Source organism: Brassica oleracea, chromosome C8, assembly GCF_000695525.1.
Source record: "Brassica oleracea var. oleracea cultivar TO1000 chromosome C8, BOL, whole genome shotgun sequence".
In the NCBI taxonomy this organism is placed as follows: Eukaryota; Viridiplantae; Streptophyta; class Magnoliopsida; order Brassicales; family Brassicaceae; genus Brassica; species Brassica oleracea.
Window position 1 is genome coordinate 29,454,497 of NC_027755.1, and position 22,346 is coordinate 29,476,842.

The window sequence follows — 22,346 nt, forward strand, 5'->3', positions numbered from 1 at the left end:
TTAAAATTTTAAAATATTTAATTCTTGTCTGAATTAATATCATGCTTTTGATCTGAGTATCTTCCGTGCTAAACTGCCACTGTCATCTCTACCTGACTCCACTGATATTCTTACGATCTCTGTCACGCTTCCTCTTCTTTCAGGAGCTTGAGAAACTTTTCTTTTTGTGCAAAAAACAGCAACATGTAAGAGTCAATACATACCTATTATCCCAACACAAAGCTTCTTCAAATATATTGCCATATTGGCTTTTGCATATGCTGATTTACAGTGAAGACATGCATTTGTTCAGCAGATGAGTAGATATACTTGAAAATGTCTGATACTGAAAAGTACTAGAACCAAAATTCTTAATCTCGTGCCCACCTTTTCCGCATAAATTGGCAAGTGCACCAGCTACCATTCCTTGCTAGCAGTTGAGCACCTCCTTTATTCATTATTAGATCTTGACTCTTCTCTGCAGATTAAATATTCAGGCAAACAAGCACTGTAAGTAAATGACACTATCACATGAGACCACTTCAAGTCTAAATTGGAACTTCTTTTTAGTAGTAAGTTTAACTGGTTTATGAACAACATCATAAAATTACTTGAACTACCAATAGAAGTTTTTACCGTTCATTGCCAAATTAGCGATTGCACTAGAAGCCACGCTAAGAATTGTTGATTCTGATGGTCCTTTTGGAAGATCTTCCTTCATACGCTTGTCCTGTGAAATAGAAATGGGACTTAGCAAGACCATGAAGTACAAATACATGTGAAGAAGGTCAAACAAGCTTCATTCTATTTTCACCTCAACAACAATTTCACTTTCCCCTAAAATTATTTATTTAGTTTTGAAAGCTCAGTCTCATTTGCTTTCCCTGTTTTTCCTTTTTTTTTTTTTGTCATCTGGTATTTTATTAAAGGATTAAAGCCCAACACTTACATCAAACACAAAGGCCAAACATAGCTCAAACCAGAAAAAACATTCAAATTAACCAGGCCTAAAGCCCATACATGAGACAATGAGGAAGATACCAGCTCTTCCCACCACGTGAAACACCCGTCAGACCGGAAGACATGAGCTTCCTCCGAAGACAGAGAGCATACATGTCGGATCTCAGCCATTAGCGAAGCCAAACCGGAGAAGAAGGATTGAATCCTAGGCTCCGAAATCAGAACAAGAGGCGATAGCTCATAGGACAGCGAGAATCATAGAACCGCCAAGGTTAGGATAAAACCGGTGATACGCCAGCGAAGACGGTGTAAAGGAATCACCTTTTCCTGGAGACAAAAGCCGGCGAAAATGGTGTTATGTGAACCACCTTTTCCCAGAAACAACAGCCCCAACCATGGGGAGACACAATCCGAAACCATAAAGAAATCTAGTAAGGACACAACACTACAAAAGAGGAGCTCCTTCAAATGGCCGGAACCTAAGAAAGAGATGAGCACTACAGACCAAAACGCCAACCACAAACAACTCAAACGACAAAGATTTGACCAAATCTGATGGAAGAATTAACAAGCCACATCAGAGACGGCATCAACCAGCAACCGTACACAAGAAAAAAAATACAGATTTGGTCAAATCAATCAAGCGAGCTTCCGCAGCGACGAAGAAATCAAACCACACCACATCTTAGAGACTACTGAAGGGTCTCCTCAACGCCTAAAGAATTACACCTTTAACACAAGAAGATAGCTACAACTGAGATAGAAAAAAGAAAAAAAAACAGATACAAGATGGATCTTAAAATAACCACACTGAGAAGATTTACAAACATGAAAGCACAGCTCCGACGCTACGGAAGCCGCCGGAGCTGCAAATCTGAAAACCTGAAAGTTTTTGGAGAAGAGAGAAGATGGAGCGTTTATGAAAGAGAAAAGGGCTGCCCTGTTTTTCCTTCCAAAGGAGCCTTTTATATAAAACTTTTGGTGTTGCTTTGTGATTATAAAAATTTGGTGATATATTGGTTTTTCGACTACTTTTTGAAAAAAATTAATGAACAAATAATACTCTATTAGACTTGGTTTCCACATATATGATTCAGTGTTGAAAACAATACGTTAAATTGTAGAGAACATATATACAGAAATAGGATATATAGATTTATAGTAATAAATTTCGATTAATTTAAGTATTTGTTTTAAAAAATACATAATATATTTTCAATCTTTTACTTGTCATCCAGCTGTTAAGGGCGAGCTAAAAGATTGTTTTATTGTCCTAACATTATCACTCCCTTTTGTTTAACAATAATCGAGCTTTTTTGTAAAAGAAAGTAAAGTGTTTTTGGCTCAGTGGAGCTATTGCGTCTTGGGATGGCGACAACTCTCCAACCACAACTCACATGGATACACACACTACGACTGATCATGTTTCGTATTTCTCCAACATCAGCGCAATCATTTACAAGGCTTATCCGATCTATAACTTAGCTGCTCTAAACAACATAACTTATCTTCCCACAAAACTATAAAATCTGATAGTTTAACTTAGCTCCAAACAACATAATCCGATGATCATATAATAACATATAGAAAGATGGTTTGGATAAAAAAAATTCAGAGTTGAAGACATAACCATACAATAATAGTAGAACAAGAAGAATTTTTAAATATCAAATACTCATTCGAACATGAGTTGGCATGCAGCTGAAGCTCTATAAGAAAGTTCCAACTCCTTTAACATCTCAGATCTTGGAACTTCACATTCACATGACTCGACTATTGCAGTCTTTAAGTGAAGAGCATGTTTCAAAATGTAAACCAGACTATCTCTCTCTTGTGGTTCTCCTGTGTATAGCGACCAGCTGAGACTTTGTAGACTCGACAGCAAACATTCAGGAACAGTGGTTGGTTGATTCCAATAACCCCTTTTTGGAGTATAATGAATCTGATGAGATCAAACAAAAGAAGTTAACTAAAACCAGACTGTGAATAACACCAAAAAAAATTATCAAACAAACTTACATCCATGTAGAAAAGGCGAAGTCCTTGCAAGTTGGAAGAAGAATTGAGAAGCCGGACAAGTTGATTATAGGAATGGTCTTTGCATAAACATACCTCCAAATGTTCAAGCTGGTTGAAGACAAAACCCTCATCAAGCATCATAATAGCCTGCGCAAAATACCAAAATTACTGACAAATGAATACATAAAACGAGTTGATAAATGGAAAAGCGATTACCTCTGAACATATTTCAAGACGCTTGACAGATGCAATTGATCCAATAAGACTATTGATATCAGGAAGATTAACATCTAGTGCCTCGACCAGGAAAGGCATGTTCTCAATCAAACAGTAGTGATTACGGCAACTATCTTCCACAAGTTTGAAATACTTTAAAGAAGGAGTTTCTATGACATACCCATCTATCTTAAGGTAATGGGATAAATAGAGTGACAAACTCAGCAAAGATGAAACAACAACCGTCAACTTTCCAGTAGTATCACCATTAGATAAAACCAACACAAGATCTTCAAGAACTGGGCAATTTGATAGAAGCCGTTGTAGAGTTTCTTCATTGAAGTATCTCACCCTTCGAAGTTGCAGAGTTTTGAGAGAGGGAAGAGAGACCATTCGAGGAACATCCAAGAGGATCCCGCCAGCCAGTTTCAATACCACGAGGGATTTACAAGTAAACAAGATACTCGGCAATATGTCTGGCTTATCCGGAGGATCAGAGCGACGTGAGATATCCAGCTCACGTAGGCAGTGAGAAACAGCTGTCGAAACCCACATTTTGATGTTCTTAGGTTTTAAACATGAACAACATATGTAAAAGCGGAAGCTCTCTATAACCGGAGCTCTATGTAACCGCAGGTTTCTGTCAAGAAAACTCTGTAGCCTCTCGCATTCAGGATCTACCACATGTCTATAACTGAACTCGAGTTTGGGCAACCACATCCAGAGATACTTCCACCGTTTGGACAAAATGCTTGTGGATACAGCAACTTTTGTCGGGACCAACAACAATATCTTAACAAGCAGTTCATCAGACAACTCACTGATTCTGTCCATATCTTTAGAGAGACATTGTTTTCCGATTTAACTTTTTTCCCAAATGGCTCTCGCCTTTGTGTCGAGAGAAATATAATCGAAGTAACTAAACCAAACAACTAAACGAGGTGCCGTGGGAATTTTTGCGGGTTTATCGGATTAGAATCCTATTTAGCCAATCGTGATTCAAGTTTCCTTGTGTCACAATACTCACATCGACATTACCTAATTTACGTTTTAGAAAGAAATAAAAAAACTACCAAGTCTACACCATTGATACGATACGTACACTATACTCATGCATTTGGGTCAATGAATTGTTTATTCACCATAATGATCTAAATCTTCATTGGTCGTGTTATTGGGGCTGGTTATGGGCCTAACTTTCATGTATTTTTCGTTTATTGGGCCTAGCAATGGAAAAGGAGATCACGTCGGCCGAAGGTATCAAAGTCGGTGTTTTGGCAGACCGGAGAGCCATTTCTTATGGAAAACAAGTTTTCAGAGTTGAAGACAAACCATACGAGTCCAAGCACAAACAAAAAGACCAATTTTAAAAATAAAGTAGTCACTCGAACATGAGTTGGCATGCAGCTGAAGCTCTAGAAGAAAGTTCCAACTCCTTTAACATATCAGATTTTGTAACTCCCAATTCAGATGATGACTTGATTGTTGCAGTCTTTAAGTGAACAGCGTGTTTCAAAATGTAAACCACAATCTCTCTCTCTTGTGGTTCTCCTGTGTATGAAGACCAGTTGAGATTTTGCATACTCGACAGCAGACATTCAGGAACAGTAGTTGGTTGATTCCAGTCGTCCATACCTTGAGACACGTGACCCTGATAACAAACACAAAAAATTAGACTGATACAAGGTTGTGAATCAGATCCTAAAAAGAGAGAGAGAGAGAGTCAACAAACAAACTTACACGCATTAAGGAAATGTCTAGTCTCTTCAAGTTAGAAGAAGCTTTGAGCAGCCGGAAAAGTTGATTCGAGGAATGCTCCATGCATAAACATACCTCCAGATGTTCAAGCTGGTTGAAGACAAAACCTTCACCGAGCATATCCTGCACACAGTGTACCAAAAATTACTAACAAAATGATTTACATAAAATACGTTGATAAATGGAAAATGATTTACCTTTGAACATATTGAAAGACGCTTGACAGATGTGATTGACCCAATGAGATCCTTGATATCAGGACAATCAACATCTAAATATGCCTCGATCAGGTTAGGCATATTCTCGATCAGACAGTAGTGTTCGTTATAGTCCATAAGTTTGAAATACTTCAAAGCAGGAGTTACTAGCACAAACCCATCTATAATATGATTATTATAGGGTATATAGAGTGACAAACTCTGCAAAGACGGAACAACAACTCCCAGATATCTCGGGGTATCATCCTCACGTAAATCCACCACAAGATCTTCAAGAAGTGGGCATTTTGATAGAAGCAGTGGGAGAGTTTTGTCACTGAAGTATCTCACACTTTGAAGTTTCATAGTTTTGAGAGAAGGAAGAGACGCCATTGTAGGAACATCCAAGAGGATATCTCCACCCAGTTTCAAGACCACGAGAGATTTGCAGGCATACAAGTTGCTCGGCAATACGAATGGCTTAGCCGGATCAGACTCATATAGCATCATCTCCAGCTCACGTAGGCAGTGGGAAACTGCTGTTAAAACCCACATGTTGATATTCTCGGGTTTAAAACGTGAACAGCATAAGTCAAGACGGAAGCTTTCTAACACCGGAGCTCTATGTAAAGGCAAATTTCTGTCGAGAAAACACCTTAGCTTCTCGCATTCAGACTCTGAACAGTTACGAGGACCGTAATCAAGTTTAGGCAACCACATCCAAAGATACTCCCAACGTTTCGACAAGATGCTTGTGGATACAGCAACTTTTGTCGGAACCAACATTAATATCTTAATAAGCAGTTCATCAGGCAACCCACTGATTATGTCCATCTATTATCTGAGAAAGGAAACAAACCCAATGTACCACCGTTGTTACTGTCGACACAAAATAACCAAAACTAATTAGTAACAAGCAAAACCAAAGGAGACAAAAGAGAATCTGGATAGTTAGGTAACAACTTGAAAAGAACGATAGATAAACCCCGACCTAGAACTCCCTGAGAGCTTGAAGGTTAGACGCAATAACAGACCAGAATGTGAGATAATAGAGAAGAGAGAGAGTGTCACCTTCGGCAACTGAAATCCAAGTGATGATGGAGGATGGAGTGAGATCCCGTGAGAGAGAGAGAGAGAGAGAGAGAGAGAGAGAGGATAAAAGATGAATTGTTTTCTGATTCAACTTTACCAAATGGCATTCGCCTTTGTGTCAAGAAAGATAATTGAACCAGCTGGTAACTGAAGTAACTTAACCCAAAGAACTTAACCAGACCAAGTATTTTGTCGATCGACCAAAACTGGGGAATGAAAAAAAACGTACGCCTTTTTACTGACAAAAATACATAAAACATTTTCATTAAATGGAAACGTGAATTTTAGTAGATTATTTACAAATCAAAATTTTCATGTTATTTAATTATACGATAAAACCTAGCAATAATTCTTTAATGATAAACAGTTATATCATAAATAAAATATACTATAATTTGTTTTATATTATTAGAACTTATTGGACATTAAACTAAATATTTATAACAAGAAGTAAAGCATTTTTAATAATTTTAGTTATTTTCACATTTGCAGTAATTAATTTAATTTTTGATTTTTTTTTCTATATAATAGATTACTTAAATATTATATACAATATTTTAATCAATCTAATATGTATTTCTGTCATTCCAAAAAATTAATCTAATTGTATAAAAAATTACTCCAAAATTTTCATTCCAGAAATATTAAAATCGTTCGCAATTTAATAAATTTTCTGCATCTTAATTATTTATTCAATGATCCTGCGATTAAGCGATGTTTACTAATCGGAATGGACGAAGAATACGACAAATTATGTTATCAAACAGCACTAATTCCTTAATAATATTATATAAAACTTCAACATTTTGTCTATAGTCAGATTGATATATATGGTATGGTTCTGAATTTTTTCGTACACTTTTAAATTTTTTGACAAAAATGAATAAAAAATAATCTTAAACGTAGTTTCCACTTATATGATTAACATTTTCAGTATTGAAAACAATAAGTTAGATTATAGAATATATATATATATATATATATATAATTTATACAGAATTTTAGTAATATATATATATATATAATTTGTACAGATTGTTCTGTACTATATATTTAATAAATATAGTATAGTACAAGATCAACCATTATATTAACAAATACTCACGCGCTGAAAAGGAGAACATGGTCTATTTTCATACAAAATAGACACATACATGACTATATTCTTAATAAATGGAGCTGCTATGAATATTGGGCAAAATGACCCTATTGATAATGTATAACAATGTGATGTTTTACTTTTCATTTATTTTAGTTTTAAAATATAATTTTACTATTCACATTAAACATTTAAGTACCTATAAATTTTAAATCTTGATATTTTTATTAGATATCATAACTCCTAATTTGTTATAAAAATTATTAAATAGTCTAATTATTTTTTGATATTTTGTAAATGAAAATAAAATAAAGAAACTAAAGTTAAGTATTTTCTAAATATTTCTTTAAGACATAAATTATCTATCAAACATTATTTTTAAATAGTTAGTATATTATTATATAAAACTAATTAATTTATTAATTTGTGGTTCTTCAGTCATCTGATGATCCGAAAAGTTGTTCAGTTCATATAATATAAATAAATAAATTTTAAAAATATATTATAGCAAAATATATAAATTAAAAAACATATTTCGAAGGAAATTATCTATTTTATTATTTCATATTGTTATTTTATTGTATCTAACTCAAAAATATATTAATAAATAATAAAAATTAATAACAAAGTAAAATGTATTAAAAACACTATTTATTAATAATGTCGAATAAGTAATATAAAAAATAATATTATAGAATTACACAATATATAATACTAAAATAAAAATTATATATTTAACCATTTGTAATATTAAATATATTTATAAAATAAAAAAATATCTTCACGGACGTGCAATTTAAAATCTAATTAATTATTTAAATTAGATAACTCCAAGGTTTACATCATCGCATTATTTACAAGGCATATACGGTCGATAACTATACACCTTAATTACCCGTAAACTATTAAATCTGATCATATAACTTTACTCCAAACAACAACATAATTCGGTAAGAAAACATAGTTTGGATAACAGGTTTTCAGAGTCGAAGACAAATCATACGAGAGTACAAGCAAATACAAGAAAAGAAAAACAAGACCATCATGTTTCCTATTTCTACAACGTCAGCTCATCATTTACAAAGGCTTAACCGATCTATAACTATACACCTTATTTACACGTAAACTATTAAATATGATCAATATAACTTGGCTCCAAACAAGATAATTCGTTTTTTTTTTTCAGTGGACAACATACAGAAAAGATAGTTTGGATAAAAAAACACAAACGAGAGTACAAGCAAATACAAGGAATAGAAAGAACATGCCCGATATTAATGATCAAAATACTCATTCGAAAATGAGTTGGCAAGCTGCTGAAGCTCTAGAAGAAAGTGACAACTCCTTTAACATCTCAAATTTTGGAACTTCCAATTCAGATGACTTGATTGTTGCAGTCTTTAAGTGAAGAGCATGTTTCAAAATGTAAACCACAGTATCTCTCTCTTGTGGTTCTCCTGTGTACTCCGACCAGCTGAGACGTTGTAGACTCGAAAACAAACATTCAGGAACAGTATTTGGTTGATTCCATTCATTCATAAGTCGAGGCCTGTGATGCTGATATCAAACACAAAAAATTAGACTGAGACCAGACTGTGAATCCACCTTGCTACACATATTTATTTCAGTCATTTTTTTGATCTAGACTTGTGATCAAGATATTTCCTAATTTTATTCAAAATATTATAACTGTTTTGATAGAAATTTTTGAGTAGAAACATTTAACTTCCTTCAAATCAAAGAGACGACAATCTTTAGATGAGAAAAACCAAGCAGCATGTTTAGTTTAATGATTAGGTCAACTATATGGTAAAAGATAAAATTACCATTAATGAATTCAGTGAGATTAGATTGTAATTGTATAGGAAAAGTCAGAGTCAATTCAAATTTGTATTTTTTTTTTAATAGTTTAGATAACAGTTTAGATAACAGATTAATAAAATCAATATCTAATAAAGTCAAAGTTCTCATAGAGCTTTTCCTCTCAAGTTTTGAGTGAAAGGTGGCAATAAGGCAAGCCACTGAAAACCTCTTTCTTTAGTTCAAGCGACAACAGCCATGGTATTTCCTATGGTGGCTGTATAGTGTTTTTCTTGCTCGCATTTTGTTGTCGGTTACCTCGGGTTCTTGAGGATTGTCCTGCTGGGCTGCTTCAACGTTTGTCGGTGGAGCCCTCTCACCGTGTGTGTCACCTGATTCCGAGGAGTTGTTATGCTCCTCCTGCTATTCATCTTTCCAGTTCGAAGCTCCGAACTGTAGCTTCTATGCTCTATTTTAGCTTTATCCTCTGAGATCTCCTCTGTGTCGCATGGCTGGGTGCATTTTTTACCGCTTGCGCTTTACCCGAGCTTTTCTAGTTGTTCACCACCAGCATCGACATCTCTTTTTGTATTTAAGTTCTTTCGCGTCTTGGATTTTAGATTACTTTGGTCGGAGTATTCTTCTTGTAGTGTTCTGAGACAGGTTTGCTAGCCTCCGTAGCTTCTTGGAATCACCATCGGGTGCATCTTAGTCAAACCGTGTCCGATTTGCTAATTTCTACATTTTGTAAGTATGTCCGGCGTATTTAGAAGCTCTTTGCTTCCTAAAGTTTATATATTGTGGTCACTTAATTCTATTTATTAGCTCTAAATTTTGTCTTTTGTTGACAAGCTTTAATCCAACCTTGGTACTTTAAGGCTTTTATCCTTTTCGCGGGTTCACTGGATCAGAATCGCTATTTAGCCGATTGTGACTCAAGTATCTAGTAATATTATACTTTACATGTTAGCAAAAAAATACTACAAAGTCTATACCATTGATACATACACCAGTCAGTCATGCATTGAGTCAGGTGAATGGTTTTACTCACCATAAACTGTACACCTTATTTACTCGTGAACTATTAAATACTATCATATAACTCAGCTCCAAACAACAACATAATTCGTTTTTTTTTTTTCACTGGATAACATATAAAACTGAGTTTGGAAAACAAGTTTTCAGAGTTGAAGACAAGGAATAGAAGGAAGAAGACCAATTTTAAAGATCAAATACTCAATCAAACATGAGTTCGCATGTTGTTGAAGCTCTAGAAGAACGTGCCAACTCCTTTATCATATCAAGTTTTGTAAAATCCGATTCAGTTAACGTGATTGTTGCTGTCTTTAAGTGAAGAGCATGTTTCAGAATGTAAACCACAATATCTCTCTCTTGTGGTTCTCCTGTGTACTCCAACCAGTTGAGACTTTGTAGACTTGACAACAAACATTCAGGAACAGTACTCGGTCGGTTCCAGTCGTCCATACCTCGAGGCACATGACCCTGATATATCAAACACAAAAATTAGAGTGAGACTAGTTGTGCATCAGACAGTAAAAAAAGAGAGTTAACAAACAAACTTACATCCGTTAAGGACATGTCTAGTCTCTTTAGCTTAGAAGAAGCGTTGAGCAGCCGGACAAGTTGATTCGAGAAAAGCACTGTGCATAGACATACCTCCAGATGTTCAAGCTGGTTGAAGACAAAACCTTCATCAAGCATATCCTGCACACAGTATTAAAATTACTGACAAAATGATTACATAAAATGAGTTGATAAAATGGAAAAACAATTTACCAGTGAACATATTGCAAGACGCTTGACGGATGTGATTGATATTACACTACTGATATGAGGGAAGTCAACATCTACATATGCCTCGGTCAGGAAAGGCATATTCCCAATTAAAGAGTAGTGATCATGCCAACTATCATCCCTAAGTTTGAAATACTTTAAATTAGGAGTTTCTATCACAAACCCATCTATCTCACGACGATAGGGTATAAAGAGTGACAAACTCTGCAACGATGGAACGACAATAGACAACTTTCCCGTATAGTCATAATCATGTAAATCCACCATTAGATCTTCAAGAATAGGGCAATTTGATAGAAGCCGTTGACGAGTTTCGCCATTGCAGCACACTATCTTTTGAAGTTTCAGAGTTTTCAAAGAGGGAAGAGAAACCATCCGAGGAACGTCCAAGATGATATCACCAGCCAGTTTCAAGAACACGAGAGATTTGCAGGTAAACAAGTTACTCGGCAATATATCTAGCTCAGCCGAATCAGACTCATATACTATCTTCAGCTCACGTAGGCAGTGAGAAACTGCGGTTAAAACCAACATTTGGATATTCTCAGGTTTAAAACATGAACACCCTACTCTAAGGCGGAAGCTTTCTATAACCTGAGCTCTATGTAATGGCAGGTTTCTGACAAGAAAACACCGTAGCCTCTCGCATTCAGACTCTGAACAATCTATACGACCGTAATCAAGTTTAGGTAACCCCATCCAAAGATATTCCCACCTTTTTGACAAGATGCTTGTGGATACAGCAACTTTTGTCGGAACAAACAATAATATTTTAACAAGCAGTTCATCAGACAACCCACTGATTCTGTCCATTGTCAACTTTCAATCAACGGAACCTAGACAAAAAAAAAGAACAAAAGAAAAGCATCACTAACCAAACTATTCAGTAACTAACAAGCGAAACCAAAGAGACAAAAGAGGAATGTGACTAAACCTTAGAAAGCCTGGATAGTTAGATGATGAGTGTTCTCCGAGGAAAATAGAATCAGAACTCAGAAGACAAACCGGATGTTGACCTGAGGACTGCGAAAGTATTTGTTTCAGTACTGTGTTGACGGGGTTGCCTGAGAAGGAATCAACATAAATAATTACTACTCCCTCTGGATTTAAATATAAGATGTTTAAGGTTTTACACACATATTAAGAAACAATAAATACAATATTTTAGTTGTTACTTTTTGATTATATCAATAAAGTTTCACCACTCATAATTTTACTTTTTAATTTATATTTAAATTTTAAAAATAAATACATTAATTATATCTCAAAACATCATACATTTGTATACAAGATAAAAATATAGAACATCTTACATTCGTATCCGGAGCTCTGGATTTAAATATAAGATGTTTAAGGTTTTACACACATATTAAGAAACAATAAATACAATATTTTAGTTGTTACTTTTTGATTATATCAATAAAGTTTCACCACTCATAATTTTACTTTTTAATTTATATTTAAATTTTAAAAATAAATACATTAATTATATCTCAAAACATCATACATTTGTATACAAGATAAAAATATAGAACATCTTACATTCGTATCCGGAGGGAGTAGTAGTAAATCTACCAGAAAGAAGATGAAAGGATTAAATTTTCAAAAGTTATTGCGCATCGGATGAATACAAAGCTTCGTCCACGCCACAGTCTACACCAATCAAGTCATACGTTAGTGTATGCCTGGCCATTTTAATCTGGACCCAAAAATTCGAACGAACCGACCCAAAAGTACCGATCTGAAACTAAACCAAAATTTTACAAATACTTTTTGAATCCAAAATTTTTTTACCTCAAAAAACCGAAACCGAAAGAAACCGATCCGAATAGACTCCGACCTAAAAAAAATCGACCCGATCGATTTGTAACCGATTTAAAAACATGTATATCCAAAACTATGATTTTTTGTTTGTATTATATATATATTAATTTATGATTTAGTTGAAATATTTTGTTAACAATATTTGTTATTATTTATTAACATTTTAAATAATATAAAGCTTTAAAATGTAAAATTTATGGTTCAAAATGATTTTTTAATTATTAATAGTTTAATTTAAGTTGTTTTTGTAAAATTTTGAATATATAATGACAAATATCGAGTAAATTTGATAGAGTTTGGATATTTCATGTTTTTTTTAGATTATAAATACCCGAACCCGATTTGAATCCGAAAATTGTGGATATTTTACAGGTATTTTAATTATAGATCTGAACCAATTCTGATCTGAATTCGAACCGAAAATTTATAAGTATCTTCCGGAAGCGAAAGAAATGGGTCCGAATCTGACCGAACGCCCTTAGGTTAGTGAATCACATCAAATGATCTAAATCTTTCGTGGGCCTGATTATGGGCCGATGGTTCTGTCTCATTTTTCGTTTTACAGCATTACGATTTACATTTTACACAGTTTACCACCGTTTATAAAAAAGATGAATTAATGAATCAACCCGCTCTCGACGATTTGATGGTGAAATGAAATACTCTGAGTTCATCAACTGTGATTCTAGGCCCAAATAACAATTAATCAATTTTGACTTCGAGCCCAATAATAAAATAACCTTGCTTACCAATAAATCAGACAAAGTCTAATTAATATCTCAATGCCAAAACAATTGAGAACAGCAAATCCAAAAGCTTAAGAAGCAAAACCAATTAGCCTTGTTTCCAGCTAAAGGGTAGAAGCAGAGCAGAGAGAGAGAGAGAGAGAGAGAACACAGCGTCTTCTTCTTCTTTCTTCTTCAAAGCTTCTCTCCCATGTGGATCCCAAAACCTTCTCTTCTCCCATTCCCACACATTTCTAAGCCAACATTCTCCCTCTGACACTCACTCACTACCTACAACTTCAACACCAATGCTCTCCTTCCTTCCACCAAACTAGCAAAAAAAACAAACTCCAACCTCACCGCCAAAACAAAGCCATTAACGATGCTGCTTCCTCACTTCTCCACCACCATTTCCCTCCTCTGCATCTTCTTCTTCACACTCCTCCAAGCCACTAATCTCACTCTCCCCCACCAGCATCCTTCCCCTGACTCCGTCGCTCTCCACGTCGTAAGGTAAAACAACTTCTCCACTCTCTCTGCCTCCACATTTCTCCAAAGTCTCATACTTTCTTCTAACCTCCACTCTCACAGTTCAATCAATGCATCCCTCTCACGGAGACAACTCTCCTCCTCCTCCTCCAGTTGCCGCACCGGCAACCCAATCGACGACTGCTGGCGCTGCACCTCCTCGGACTGGTCCTCCAACCGCCAACGCCTCGCCGACTGCTCCATCGGCTTCGGCCGCGGCACACTCGGCGGCAAAAACGGCAAGATCTACGTCGTCACAGACTCCTCCGACAACAACCCATCAAACCCATCCCCAGGAACTCTCCGCTACGCCGTCATCCAAGAAGAGCCCCTCTGGATCGTCTTCTCCTCCAACATGCTCATCCGCCTCAAACACGAACTCATCATCAACAGCTACAAAACCATCGACGGCCGGGGCTCCGCCGTCCACATCACCGGCAACGGCTGCCTGACCATCCAGTACGTGCAACACGTCATCATCCACAACGTCCACATCTACGACTGCAAACCCTCGGGAGGCGCCGTGGTCGCCGCGACGCCGACGAAATCCGGGAGGCGGGGCAGATCGGACGGCGACGGGATCTCCATCTTCGGAGCTCAGAAGATCTGGATCGACCACTGCTCCATGAGCCATTGCACCGACGGGCTTATCGACGCGGTGATGGGGTCCACGGCGATTACGATATCGAATAACTACTTCGCGCATCATGATGAGGTGATGCTGTTGGGTCATGACGATAGTTATGGCCCGGACACGGGGATGCAGGTGACGATTGCGTTTAACCATTTCGGACAGGGGCTTGTTCAGAGGATGCCGAGGTGTCGGAGAGGGTATATACACGTGGTGAATAATGATTTCACGTCGTGGAAGATGTATGCGATTGGTGGAAGTGGTAATCCTACGATTAACAGTCAGGGGAATCGTTACATTGCTCCTTCTGATCCTAGCGCCAAAGAGGTAAAGTTTGTAAATTTTGATTTTGATGTTTTTTTAATTACCCATATTGACAAATCATTCCTTTTTTTTGTTATTTTTAAGTAGATTTTTGCTTAAATTGTTTCAGAACATTTTAGGGTTTTAGTTAGTAGGAGTATTATGGAAAGATTTCGGCTTTTTGAGTGACGAGTTAACTTTTTTGAGTAATTGACCAATGAGGAGCTCTCATTCGTCGATGTTGAGTGTGGATAGTCCCCTTGTGAATCCAGCTCATCTTTCACATAGACAGTTGTTAATCTTTTGTTAGGAGGGAAAAATATCTGGAAATATAAGTTTGTATGTAATGAAAAGTATACACATAGTAAAAGAATCTTATTTTTTTTATAAGATTTGGGTCCAGGAGGAGTGTAGGACAGTGATGGGTATGTATAGTGCATGACAGCCATGTGGGCTGCTTCTTGATGCTGCTTCTCACTGTCCACACACTTTTTCTTCTTATTCATTACTCTTTTTAGCACCACGCTCTACGGTGGCGCGTGAATTGTATAGATTGCTGATTGTGAGAACTTTTTGGTTGGAGCAGGTGACGAAGCGAGTGGATTCGAAGGACGATGGAGAGTGGTCGAATTGGAATTGGAGAACTGAAGGAGATCTGATGGAGAACGGAGCTTTCTTTGTGGCGTCTGGTGGGGGAGTGAGCGCATTGTACTCTAAAGCTTCGAGTGTGGAGCCTAAAGCTTCGGCTCTTGTAGACCAGCTCACTCGAAATGCTGGCGTTTTTGGTGGTCCCAGGTACCCTTTTTCACTTTTTCTCCTTTACATTTTATGTACATAACATTTTTTAAGTTGATGCATGATTTAATGTTAGTATATAATTAGATTAGCTATGAAGCGTGATTAACGCATGAGTTGCTAACGTTGTCAAGTCAATGAGCCAAGAACCGTATTTTTTACTATTTTTGTTGTTGGTGTTTGTGTGTTTAGTTAGTTACTTCTTTTGGAGTCTAGTAACGTATATGATTAATAATCCTGGTTCAATATAGTTCTGTACGTCAAAGTTAATGTGATGTTTTGGAAAAGAAGTTAGTCTACTAAGACTAGGCTTTAAAAGAACGGGTCCTTTCTCTTCTGAGATTCTAAACTAGTTATATTTTAATGTTCGATTATTCCTCAAATAGTGAGACTGAATATATCAGTTGAATTATGGGTAAATTATGTTAACAATTTAACCAACTCATAGGTTTTGGTAAAAACTAAAAAGTAGTTCATTGAGAATATAATTCAGGCGTTAGAATTTGGCAGTATTCCAGAATTCAAGTAGATGCACGTGATCGTCTGCGTAGAGAACCGACCAACTTGACTATTGTCTGGATTGAACCCCACTTGCCATTTTTTATAATTTAATTATTTTAGACTAGACGCTTTCAAGTTTTTGTTTGTCCATTTAGGAATATGGGCGGTCGAAATGTCTGTCATATTTAGATTTTAATTAAGATATTATATGATCCATCTACTACATTTTTGATACATCACATGTTAACTACTTGTCTCCTACTCCTAGTCAGTTTATAATACGAAAAAGCCAATAATTGTTTTAGGAGTTAATGATGCAATTATGATTGAGAAAATGTAGTTAGGAGAGATGGGACCCCTACGTAGGAAAATATGATTCCTTTTTTAATCGCATTCATGTATCCATTTGACTTTGGTTCAGTATGTTTTGGATTTAGCATTATACGGTCGATTTTATTACGCATAACTTCTAATGAAATTATTTCCGGGGGGAAGCAGGGATGATCAAGGTCAGACTGGCGATTCTTATTCTGGTTATGGAGGTGGTGGTGGTGGTGGTGGTAGTGGTGGCGGCGGAGGTGGAAGCAGCGGCAGCGATGGAGGAACTAGTGCTATTGGCGGTACTACGAGAGGAAGTAGCACCAGCAGCAGCGATGACAGCAATTTCTTCGGGATGATCTTCGGAAGCAATGCACCGCCTCGACCACGTTTAACATTATTGTTTTGTTTGATAATGATTTGTGTAATGTCAATATCAAGTCTATTATTGTTGTAGTCCGCAAGGATAACTAATAGGATTTGGACCCTTCAATTGATTGGTTGTTGGCTTGGTTGGTTGGTGTACAGTTCCTCTCCATTTTTTTTTTTTTGGTTCACATCATTACAAAACCGAAACTAAATTGATATATGATGGCAACGTCAAAGACGAACTTTGTCTCATCAAATCAAAGGCAGTGGTTTCATCAAGTTGTAGCATCTTCATCTTTCTGTAACTCTATCTTATACGCTTTTCATTATTTTCCACAATTAAAAGGTGTTTTGTAATAAGCTGTAAAGCATTGTTAGGTTCTTGTCAATTAAAATTGTGAATATGGCTTAAATCTCTTAAAAACTTAATGCAATATCGACTAAACTAAACGGTGGTAGTTTAGTGATAAAGGTTGATATGAGACATTATAAACAAAGTTGGTTGGCTAGACGAAGATATAACTTTTTTTTGTTGCTAAATTGTAAATGTCATTAAGTAAATAATGACGGTTTGATTACAAATTTAAGTCTGTAATCCAGTTTGCTCAAGAGCCAAACCTATGCTTAGAGCCGCTAAAAAGTTTAAAAAGAACTCTAAGCATCACAAGTTCAATTTTTTTTTTTTTTTTTGCTAAACTGTGAATATTCATAGAATGAAAGATTTAGGATTACAAAAGCCTAGTAGGTGATACCTTGGCAAAAATAAAAAAAAACAAAGGTATGCACAAAGAGTTAGATTAGAGTAACAAGTTTATCTAATCCAAAGTTGCATAAGAGGGGTGAAATTCCTCCTATGTCTTCGCGCACCGATTGAGTTGCGGATGTCCCTGTCTGTGCTGTTGAAGGTCGTGTGAGAAGGAGTGAATCCTGAAAGATGCACGGCTGAGTTTTGCTGCCTCTAAAAGTTGTAGATAAGGGATTGAGTGGCGAGCTTCTTGAGGGTGGACGGGGCAAGTTCAATGCTTGTCAAACAAAGCCAAGCAATGAAGATATAACCATACTTGAGGTTTTGTTAAAAACTCGGATCCGAACTAGTCGTTGGTACTATACACTACTCCACGTTTATAAAAAAATAGACCATAATATAGTCTATGCTTGTACACACTTAATTGCTACCAAGTTATGTGGAAGCTGCAATTAACAGCACTAAACTTAACGTCTGTGACATGATCTGGTTGGAGACATCTGAATTCATATTCCCGGTCGCCACTTACAAGAGATCCAAAGAAATGAAAAAGAACAAAACAAATAAATTATTAGAATTTCTAGAAAACATTACTTTTGTAAAAGAAAGAAGATAATGCTAAAAAGCCATCATCAAAATATGCTTTTAGTTTGCAACTAGGGAAGCAGCTTCCTCAAGTCTCTTCCATGTCATCTCTCTTTGTTCCAACAACTCCCAAGTCTTAGCTTCATTCTCCTGATACTGTTTCTCACACTCTTCAAAGAGGTCATTGTCCATCTCCATAAACATTCTTCTAACATTCTCAGAGAGACCATGCACCGCCTGGTTCCAATGTCCTTTCATGTTCTTCTCCAATGCTTCAAATATTATAGGAAAAATCACATCCTTGTTCTCAGCAATCAAACCTACGATATGTTCATTGTTCCACAAGAAAAGAGCCCTCTCTGCCACCTGCAAACCTCACATCTCTCTATCAACAACCACACTCCATAAAACCATACAAGGCCACCGGATCTAAGATTTTGTGAGCTATAAACATTTTTTAAAAAACTTTACTAATTTTTTTAAAAATATATAATTTGAGAGTCTATGCTTATGTAGAAACTTCTAAAAAATTTAAGGGACAAAGTCAATGTTTCATTTGGTCGTTACCAGATCTGCCCCCCGGATAACATATCACTATCAAAAGACAAAACATACGAACCTGGAAGTGTGCGCTATTAAGACATTTTCCAATCTGTGTAAACAAAGGAACAACACAGTGCTGAAACTCTGAAGGCTCTGTAACATCCAAAACCTCTTCAAGCTCTCCCAAGAACAGAACCTCCTTATTACAATTCGTAAGCGGCCAGTACTTCAACAACCCACGTATCACAGTATCAGCCAATTTATAATCTTTCTCCACAAACTGCACCACACAATACGACAACTGCTGGTGGTAAACAGAGATGCTTTTAGACTTGTGTAACGGCATAATGGCTTTCACAAGATACAACCTATGCTCCTCTCTCATTGGTACTGTAAACCCATTGATCACACTCCCAAGAATCTCCAACAACTCTCCTATCCCAATACACCTCTCAGTCTCATACAAGAACTTGTAGAAGATGTTGTAAACTGAGCATCTTATAAACGGTCGGTGAAATATAAACTTCCCGTAGATCCTGTGAAGAACTGTTTTCAGATATTCTCTCTCTCTAGGATCCTCAGAGTCGAACAGATCGAGTAGTCTTGATACAAACGTGTGGTTGATGAATTTTTTAGCAGTCTTGGGCTCTATCTCAGAAGAGACTACGTAACGCAAGAGAAGCTCGTAAACAAGCTGCAGATGAGGCCACCAGGGCTCGAGATAAGGCTCCTCCTCTTCGGGATCGTTCCCTTCAGGAGGAGCTCCTGTGTTCTCGTAATGGGCAGGTGGGAGAGATCTGAAAATGTTGGCGGAGACCATACGTATAAGCTCGCTCTGCATGGTCTCGTTGACTTTACCTGAGGAGGAGTGGAGAAAATCGACGAGTTCGAGGAGTGTCTGTCTTTTGATCTCTTTCTCACGTGGCATGATCAACGTGTCGGAGAAATCGCATTGGCAAGAACACATGTGAGCCTTTTTAATGAAGAGGAGGGGACGATCTGATGAGGACACGTCTTTTAGTAATGGGAGGACTTCTAGGGTTGGTGTTGATGTGAACATTGGGTGGTTCGGTGTCTGTGAAGGTGATGGAGCTGGTGTTTGGGATTCGCCATTTGGTAAAGGAGATGCGGTGGTGGGCGTGGTGCGGCTGCTGCGGACGACGTTTGTGTTGGTGGAGGTGTTGTCTTGGTTGTGTTGATCTGATTTGTTGAATTTTTTCTGGCTTAGTTTCTTGATTTTGTTGAACATCTTTGGATTCTTTGATTAAATAATGTAATATTTTTTTATACTTTTTGTCAGATGGATTTGATCATAACCCTAGGGAAGAGAAAAGAAGAAGATGAAATGAGATTGTTTCTGTTCTTTCTTTTTTTTTTCACCAAGAACTGAAGGAGGAGATCAAATTTGGGGATATGTATTTTTAACCATTGTTCAATAGGATAAGAAATTAATAATTTATTGATATAATTTCGGTAAATCATGTGTTTTATCTGCCTTTTTCTTTTAAAAAACATTTTTCTATTAGCATGCCAGACTCTTGTATAATCTTAAGATTTTATATTTAATAATCTTGTGACTCTGGTAAATTATTAGTGACGTTATATGATTGTTTTATCACTAGAACTCTGAAAATATATTGAAACAGCTATTTAAAAGACAGAAAAGTAAAATGAAATCCGAAAGACATTTAACTTGGCATAATAAAATTCAGAATTATTACATATTTGCTAAATATTATTTTTGCCAACAATAGTTAATATAAATTGTGATTTCAGTGATTTTATAATTGTTAAAATTTCAAATTATTTTCTCAAACATCAAAATAATACTTACAACTATTTAAAAGACAGAAAAGTAAAATGAAATCCGAAAGACATTTAACTTGGCATAATAAAATTCAGAATTATTACATATTTGCTAAATGTTATTTTTGCCAACAATAGTTTAATATAAATTGTGATTTCAGTGATTTTATAATTGCCAAAATTTCAAATTATTTTCTCGAACATCAAAATAATACTTCCTCTGTTTTATAATATGTAGGTAGTTTTACCTAAAAAGACAAAGATTAAGAAAATTATTAGTTAAAATATATATTATTTAATATATAATTAGATATAAATTAAACAATCATAAATAAATCTATTTAATTTAATTGGTCACACTATATTTAATAAATATAAAAATTATTTAGAAATATGAAAGTTACTTACATTTTGAAGCAGATTTTTTTTTCTTTCTAAAACTACCTAAGATATAAACCAGAGAGAACAGAATCCATTTTTAAAATAAAGAAAATACTCTTTCTCTCTTTTTTTGTCAACAGAAAAAAATACTCTTTCAATTGTGCAACTCTATTTGTTTGCGGAATTTTAGAATCATTTTCCAATTTATTTTTTGAACTAATAGGTTAATAAATACGATTTCAATTATATAATTAGTCAAACACATAATTTCCTGTGACACAGTTCATTAATTTGTGTGATCAAACACTTATATGAGTTGAACTATGAGGTTTAATTGGAAAATCAGTTCAAAAAAAAAACTATGAGGTTTAATTGAGTTTCACAGATCTATAATCCTGAAAAGAGTACACTTGCTGCGCATTTCGGTTTTCGATGTTCCATGTTCCCAAGCTCCTCAACTTCGGAGTCAACAAAATTATTAAGGTGCTATAATAAATTATATACACTAGAACTTCTATAAATTAATAATGTTAGAATTTTAAAATTTTATTAATTTGTAAAGATATTAACTTGCAAAAACTTTCTTATTTAGAATTTTAATTTTAAGATATATTTATTTTAAGATAAGAAAAATATTTAATTTTAGCGTATAAACATTAATTGTTATTTTTTAAAATTTGACATTTATATTAATTTTATTATATTATTTGGTGTATATAATATATATTGCATAGAAGTTAAAAGTGGTTTTAGATATAATATTACTAAATCTCATCAAAAAATATATTAAGTGTTAAGAAAATATGAAGATAATTTCATTACGAATATAAAATAAATAATATAATAATAGGTTCTTACTTATATAAAATATGTGCACATATAAATTATTAATTTATAATTTTAATGGGACCATATATTTACATAGAATTTTCTAAAATAGATTATCTTATTATTTTATCGATTTGTGTCAAATTTTGAACCGGTCCAAGTTGGAACCAGTGAAATTTATTAATTTATAGAGATTATTAATTTACCGAGTATTAATTTATAGATGTTCTACTGTATATGGTTCCCTGATATTTACAAAATTCTACATAAAAGTGTTTTTGATAAGTTCAAAGGTTTAAAATCTGATTGAATTCTGCGAATAACACAAATTCACACTTCTCATTTGGGTAAACAATACTAGTACTTCCTCCGTTTCTGAATAAGTATCACTATGACAATTTTCACACAAATTAAAAAAATTGCTGAAACATATGTAAATTGTTATTAATTACACATCTCTGACCAATAGTATTTGAGATAAATAGAATTATTTATAAAATCAATGCAGTTTATAATTAATTTTCAGCTA

At 35.3% G+C, this 22,346-nt stretch overlaps 6 protein-coding genes across 8 annotated transcripts; 1 reads left to right on the forward strand and 5 right to left on the reverse strand.

Moving 5' to 3' along the window:
• Nucleotides 1-29: 29 nt before the first annotated feature.
• Nucleotides 30-1,894, reverse strand: LOC106312632 (armadillo repeat-containing kinesin-like protein 1). Of its 3 annotated transcripts, none has more exons than XM_013750220.1 (4): nucleotides 1,021-1,894; nucleotides 616-709; nucleotides 367-457; nucleotides 30-160 (listed from the first exon to the last, which is right to left on the reverse strand). In XM_013750220.1, the coding sequence occupies exons 1-4, from the start codon at nucleotides 1,108-1,110 to the stop codon at nucleotides 40-42; spliced, it is 396 nt and encodes a 131-aa protein (XP_013605674.1). In that variant the 5' UTR covers nucleotides 1,111-1,894; the 3' UTR covers nucleotides 30-39. The 3 variants fall into 3 exon arrangements, 2 of the variants coding, with proteins under 2 accessions (XP_013605674.1, XP_013605675.1); XM_013750221.1 differs by having other exon boundaries at nucleotides 56-155; nucleotides 1,000-1,894; XR_001264179.1 differs by lacking the exon at nucleotides 30-160 and having other exon boundaries at nucleotides 220-457; nucleotides 794-1,894.
• Nucleotides 1,895-2,493: 599 nt separating this feature from the next.
• LOC106312630 (FBD-associated F-box protein At4g10400-like) lies at nucleotides 2,494-4,552 on the reverse strand. The gene is made up of 3 exons (XM_013750219.1): nucleotides 3,175-4,552; nucleotides 2,959-3,105; nucleotides 2,494-2,881 (listed from the first exon to the last, which is right to left on the reverse strand). The coding sequence occupies exons 1-3, from the start codon at nucleotides 4,006-4,008 to the stop codon at nucleotides 2,615-2,617; spliced, it is 1,248 nt and encodes a 415-aa protein (XP_013605673.1). The 5' UTR covers nucleotides 4,009-4,552; the 3' UTR covers nucleotides 2,494-2,614.
• LOC106312629 (FBD-associated F-box protein At4g10400-like) lies at nucleotides 3,035-6,298 on the reverse strand. Its single transcript, XM_013750218.1, has 5 exons — nucleotides 6,201-6,298; nucleotides 5,130-6,008; nucleotides 4,915-5,055; nucleotides 4,560-4,825; nucleotides 3,035-3,105 (listed from the first exon to the last, which is right to left on the reverse strand). The coding sequence occupies exons 2-5, from the start codon at nucleotides 5,961-5,963 to the stop codon at nucleotides 3,096-3,098; spliced, it is 1,251 nt and encodes a 416-aa protein (XP_013605672.1). The 5' UTR covers nucleotides 5,964-6,008; nucleotides 6,201-6,298; the 3' UTR covers nucleotides 3,035-3,095.
• A 2,995-nt stretch (nucleotides 6,299-9,293) lies between these two features.
• On the reverse strand, nucleotides 9,294-11,961 carry LOC106310485 (FBD-associated F-box protein At4g10400-like). Its single transcript, XM_013747717.1, has 5 exons — nucleotides 11,870-11,961; nucleotides 10,918-11,771; nucleotides 10,705-10,845; nucleotides 10,284-10,623; nucleotides 9,294-9,867 (listed from the first exon to the last, which is right to left on the reverse strand). Exons 2-4 carry the CDS (start codon nucleotides 11,746-11,748, stop codon nucleotides 10,357-10,359), a joined length of 1,239 nt encoding a protein of 412 aa, XP_013603171.1. The 5' UTR covers nucleotides 11,749-11,771; nucleotides 11,870-11,961; the 3' UTR covers nucleotides 9,294-9,867; nucleotides 10,284-10,356.
• Nucleotides 11,962-13,534: 1,573 nt separating this feature from the next.
• LOC106312405 (probable pectate lyase 13) lies at nucleotides 13,535-17,106 on the forward strand. The gene is made up of 4 exons (XM_013749920.1): nucleotides 13,535-13,997; nucleotides 14,076-14,970; nucleotides 15,533-15,741; nucleotides 16,741-17,106. Exons 1-4 carry the CDS (start codon nucleotides 13,867-13,869, stop codon nucleotides 17,015-17,017), a joined length of 1,512 nt encoding a protein of 503 aa, XP_013605374.1. The 5' UTR covers nucleotides 13,535-13,866; the 3' UTR covers nucleotides 17,018-17,106.
• A 1,133-nt stretch (nucleotides 17,107-18,239) lies between these two features.
• Nucleotides 18,240-20,156, reverse strand: LOC106310626 (serine/threonine protein phosphatase 2A 57 kDa regulatory subunit B' epsilon isoform). Its single transcript, XM_013747852.1, has 2 exons — nucleotides 18,879-20,156; nucleotides 18,240-18,625 (listed from the first exon to the last, which is right to left on the reverse strand). The coding sequence occupies exons 1-2, from the start codon at nucleotides 20,049-20,051 to the stop codon at nucleotides 18,320-18,322; spliced, it is 1,479 nt and encodes a 492-aa protein (XP_013603306.1). The 5' UTR covers nucleotides 20,052-20,156; the 3' UTR covers nucleotides 18,240-18,319.
• Nucleotides 20,157-22,346: the final 2,190 nt, after the last annotated feature.

Coding starts and splice junctions, on each gene's coding strand:
- LOC106312632 (XM_013750220.1), bottom strand. CDS start 1,110: ATGGCTGAGATCCGACATGTATGCTCTCTGTCTTCGGAGGAAGCTCAT. Junction 458..615: donor CGCTAATTTGGCAATGAACG/GTAAAAACTTCT, acceptor TTTAATCTGCAG/AGAAGAGTCAAGATCTAATA. Junction 161..366: donor TGCCAATTTATGCGGAAAAG/GTGGGCACGAGA, acceptor TTGCACAAAAAG/AAAAGTTTCTCAAGCTCCTG.
- LOC106312630 (XM_013750219.1), bottom strand. CDS start 4,008: ATGGACAGAATCAGTGAGTTGTCTGATGAACTGCTTGTTAAGATATTG. Junction 3,106..3,174: donor GTCTTGAAATATGTTCAGAG/GTAATCGCTTTT, acceptor TATTTTGCGCAG/GCTATTATGATGCTTGATGA. Junction 2,882..2,958: donor TTCGCCTTTTCTACATGGAT/GTAAGTTTGTTT, acceptor TGATCTCATCAG/ATTCATTATACTCCAAAAAG.
- LOC106312629 (XM_013750218.1), bottom strand. CDS start 5,963: ATGGACATAATCAGTGGGTTGCCTGATGAACTGCTTATTAAGATATTA. Junction 5,056..5,129: donor GTCTTTCAATATGTTCAAAG/GTAAATCATTTT, acceptor CACTGTGTGCAG/GATATGCTCGGTGAAGGTTT. Junction 4,826..4,914: donor TAGACATTTCCTTAATGCGT/GTAAGTTTGTTT, acceptor GTTTGTTATCAG/GGTCACGTGTCTCAAGGTAT.
- LOC106310485 (XM_013747717.1), bottom strand. CDS start 11,748: ATGGACAGAATCAGTGGGTTGTCTGATGAACTGCTTGTTAAAATATTA. Junction 10,846..10,917: donor GTCTTGCAATATGTTCACTG/GTAAATTGTTTT, acceptor TACTGTGTGCAG/GATATGCTTGATGAAGGTTT. Junction 10,624..10,704: donor TAGACATGTCCTTAACGGAT/GTAAGTTTGTTT, acceptor TTGATATATCAG/GGTCATGTGCCTCGAGGTAT.
- LOC106312405 (XM_013749920.1), top strand. CDS start 13,867: ATGCTGCTTCCTCACTTCTCCACCACCATTTCCCTCCTCTGCATCTTC. Junction 13,998..14,075: donor GTCGCTCTCCACGTCGTAAG/GTAAAACAACTT, acceptor CCACTCTCACAG/TTCAATCAATGCATCCCTCT. Junction 14,971..15,532: donor CTGATCCTAGCGCCAAAGAG/GTAAAGTTTGTA, acceptor TGGTTGGAGCAG/GTGACGAAGCGAGTGGATTC.
- LOC106310626 (XM_013747852.1), bottom strand. CDS start 20,051: ATGTTCAACAAAATCAAGAAACTAAGCCAGAAAAAATTCAACAAATCA. Junction 18,626..18,878: donor TTAATAGCGCACACTTCCAG/GTTCGTATGTTT, acceptor TGAGGTTTGCAG/GTGGCAGAGAGGGCTCTTTT.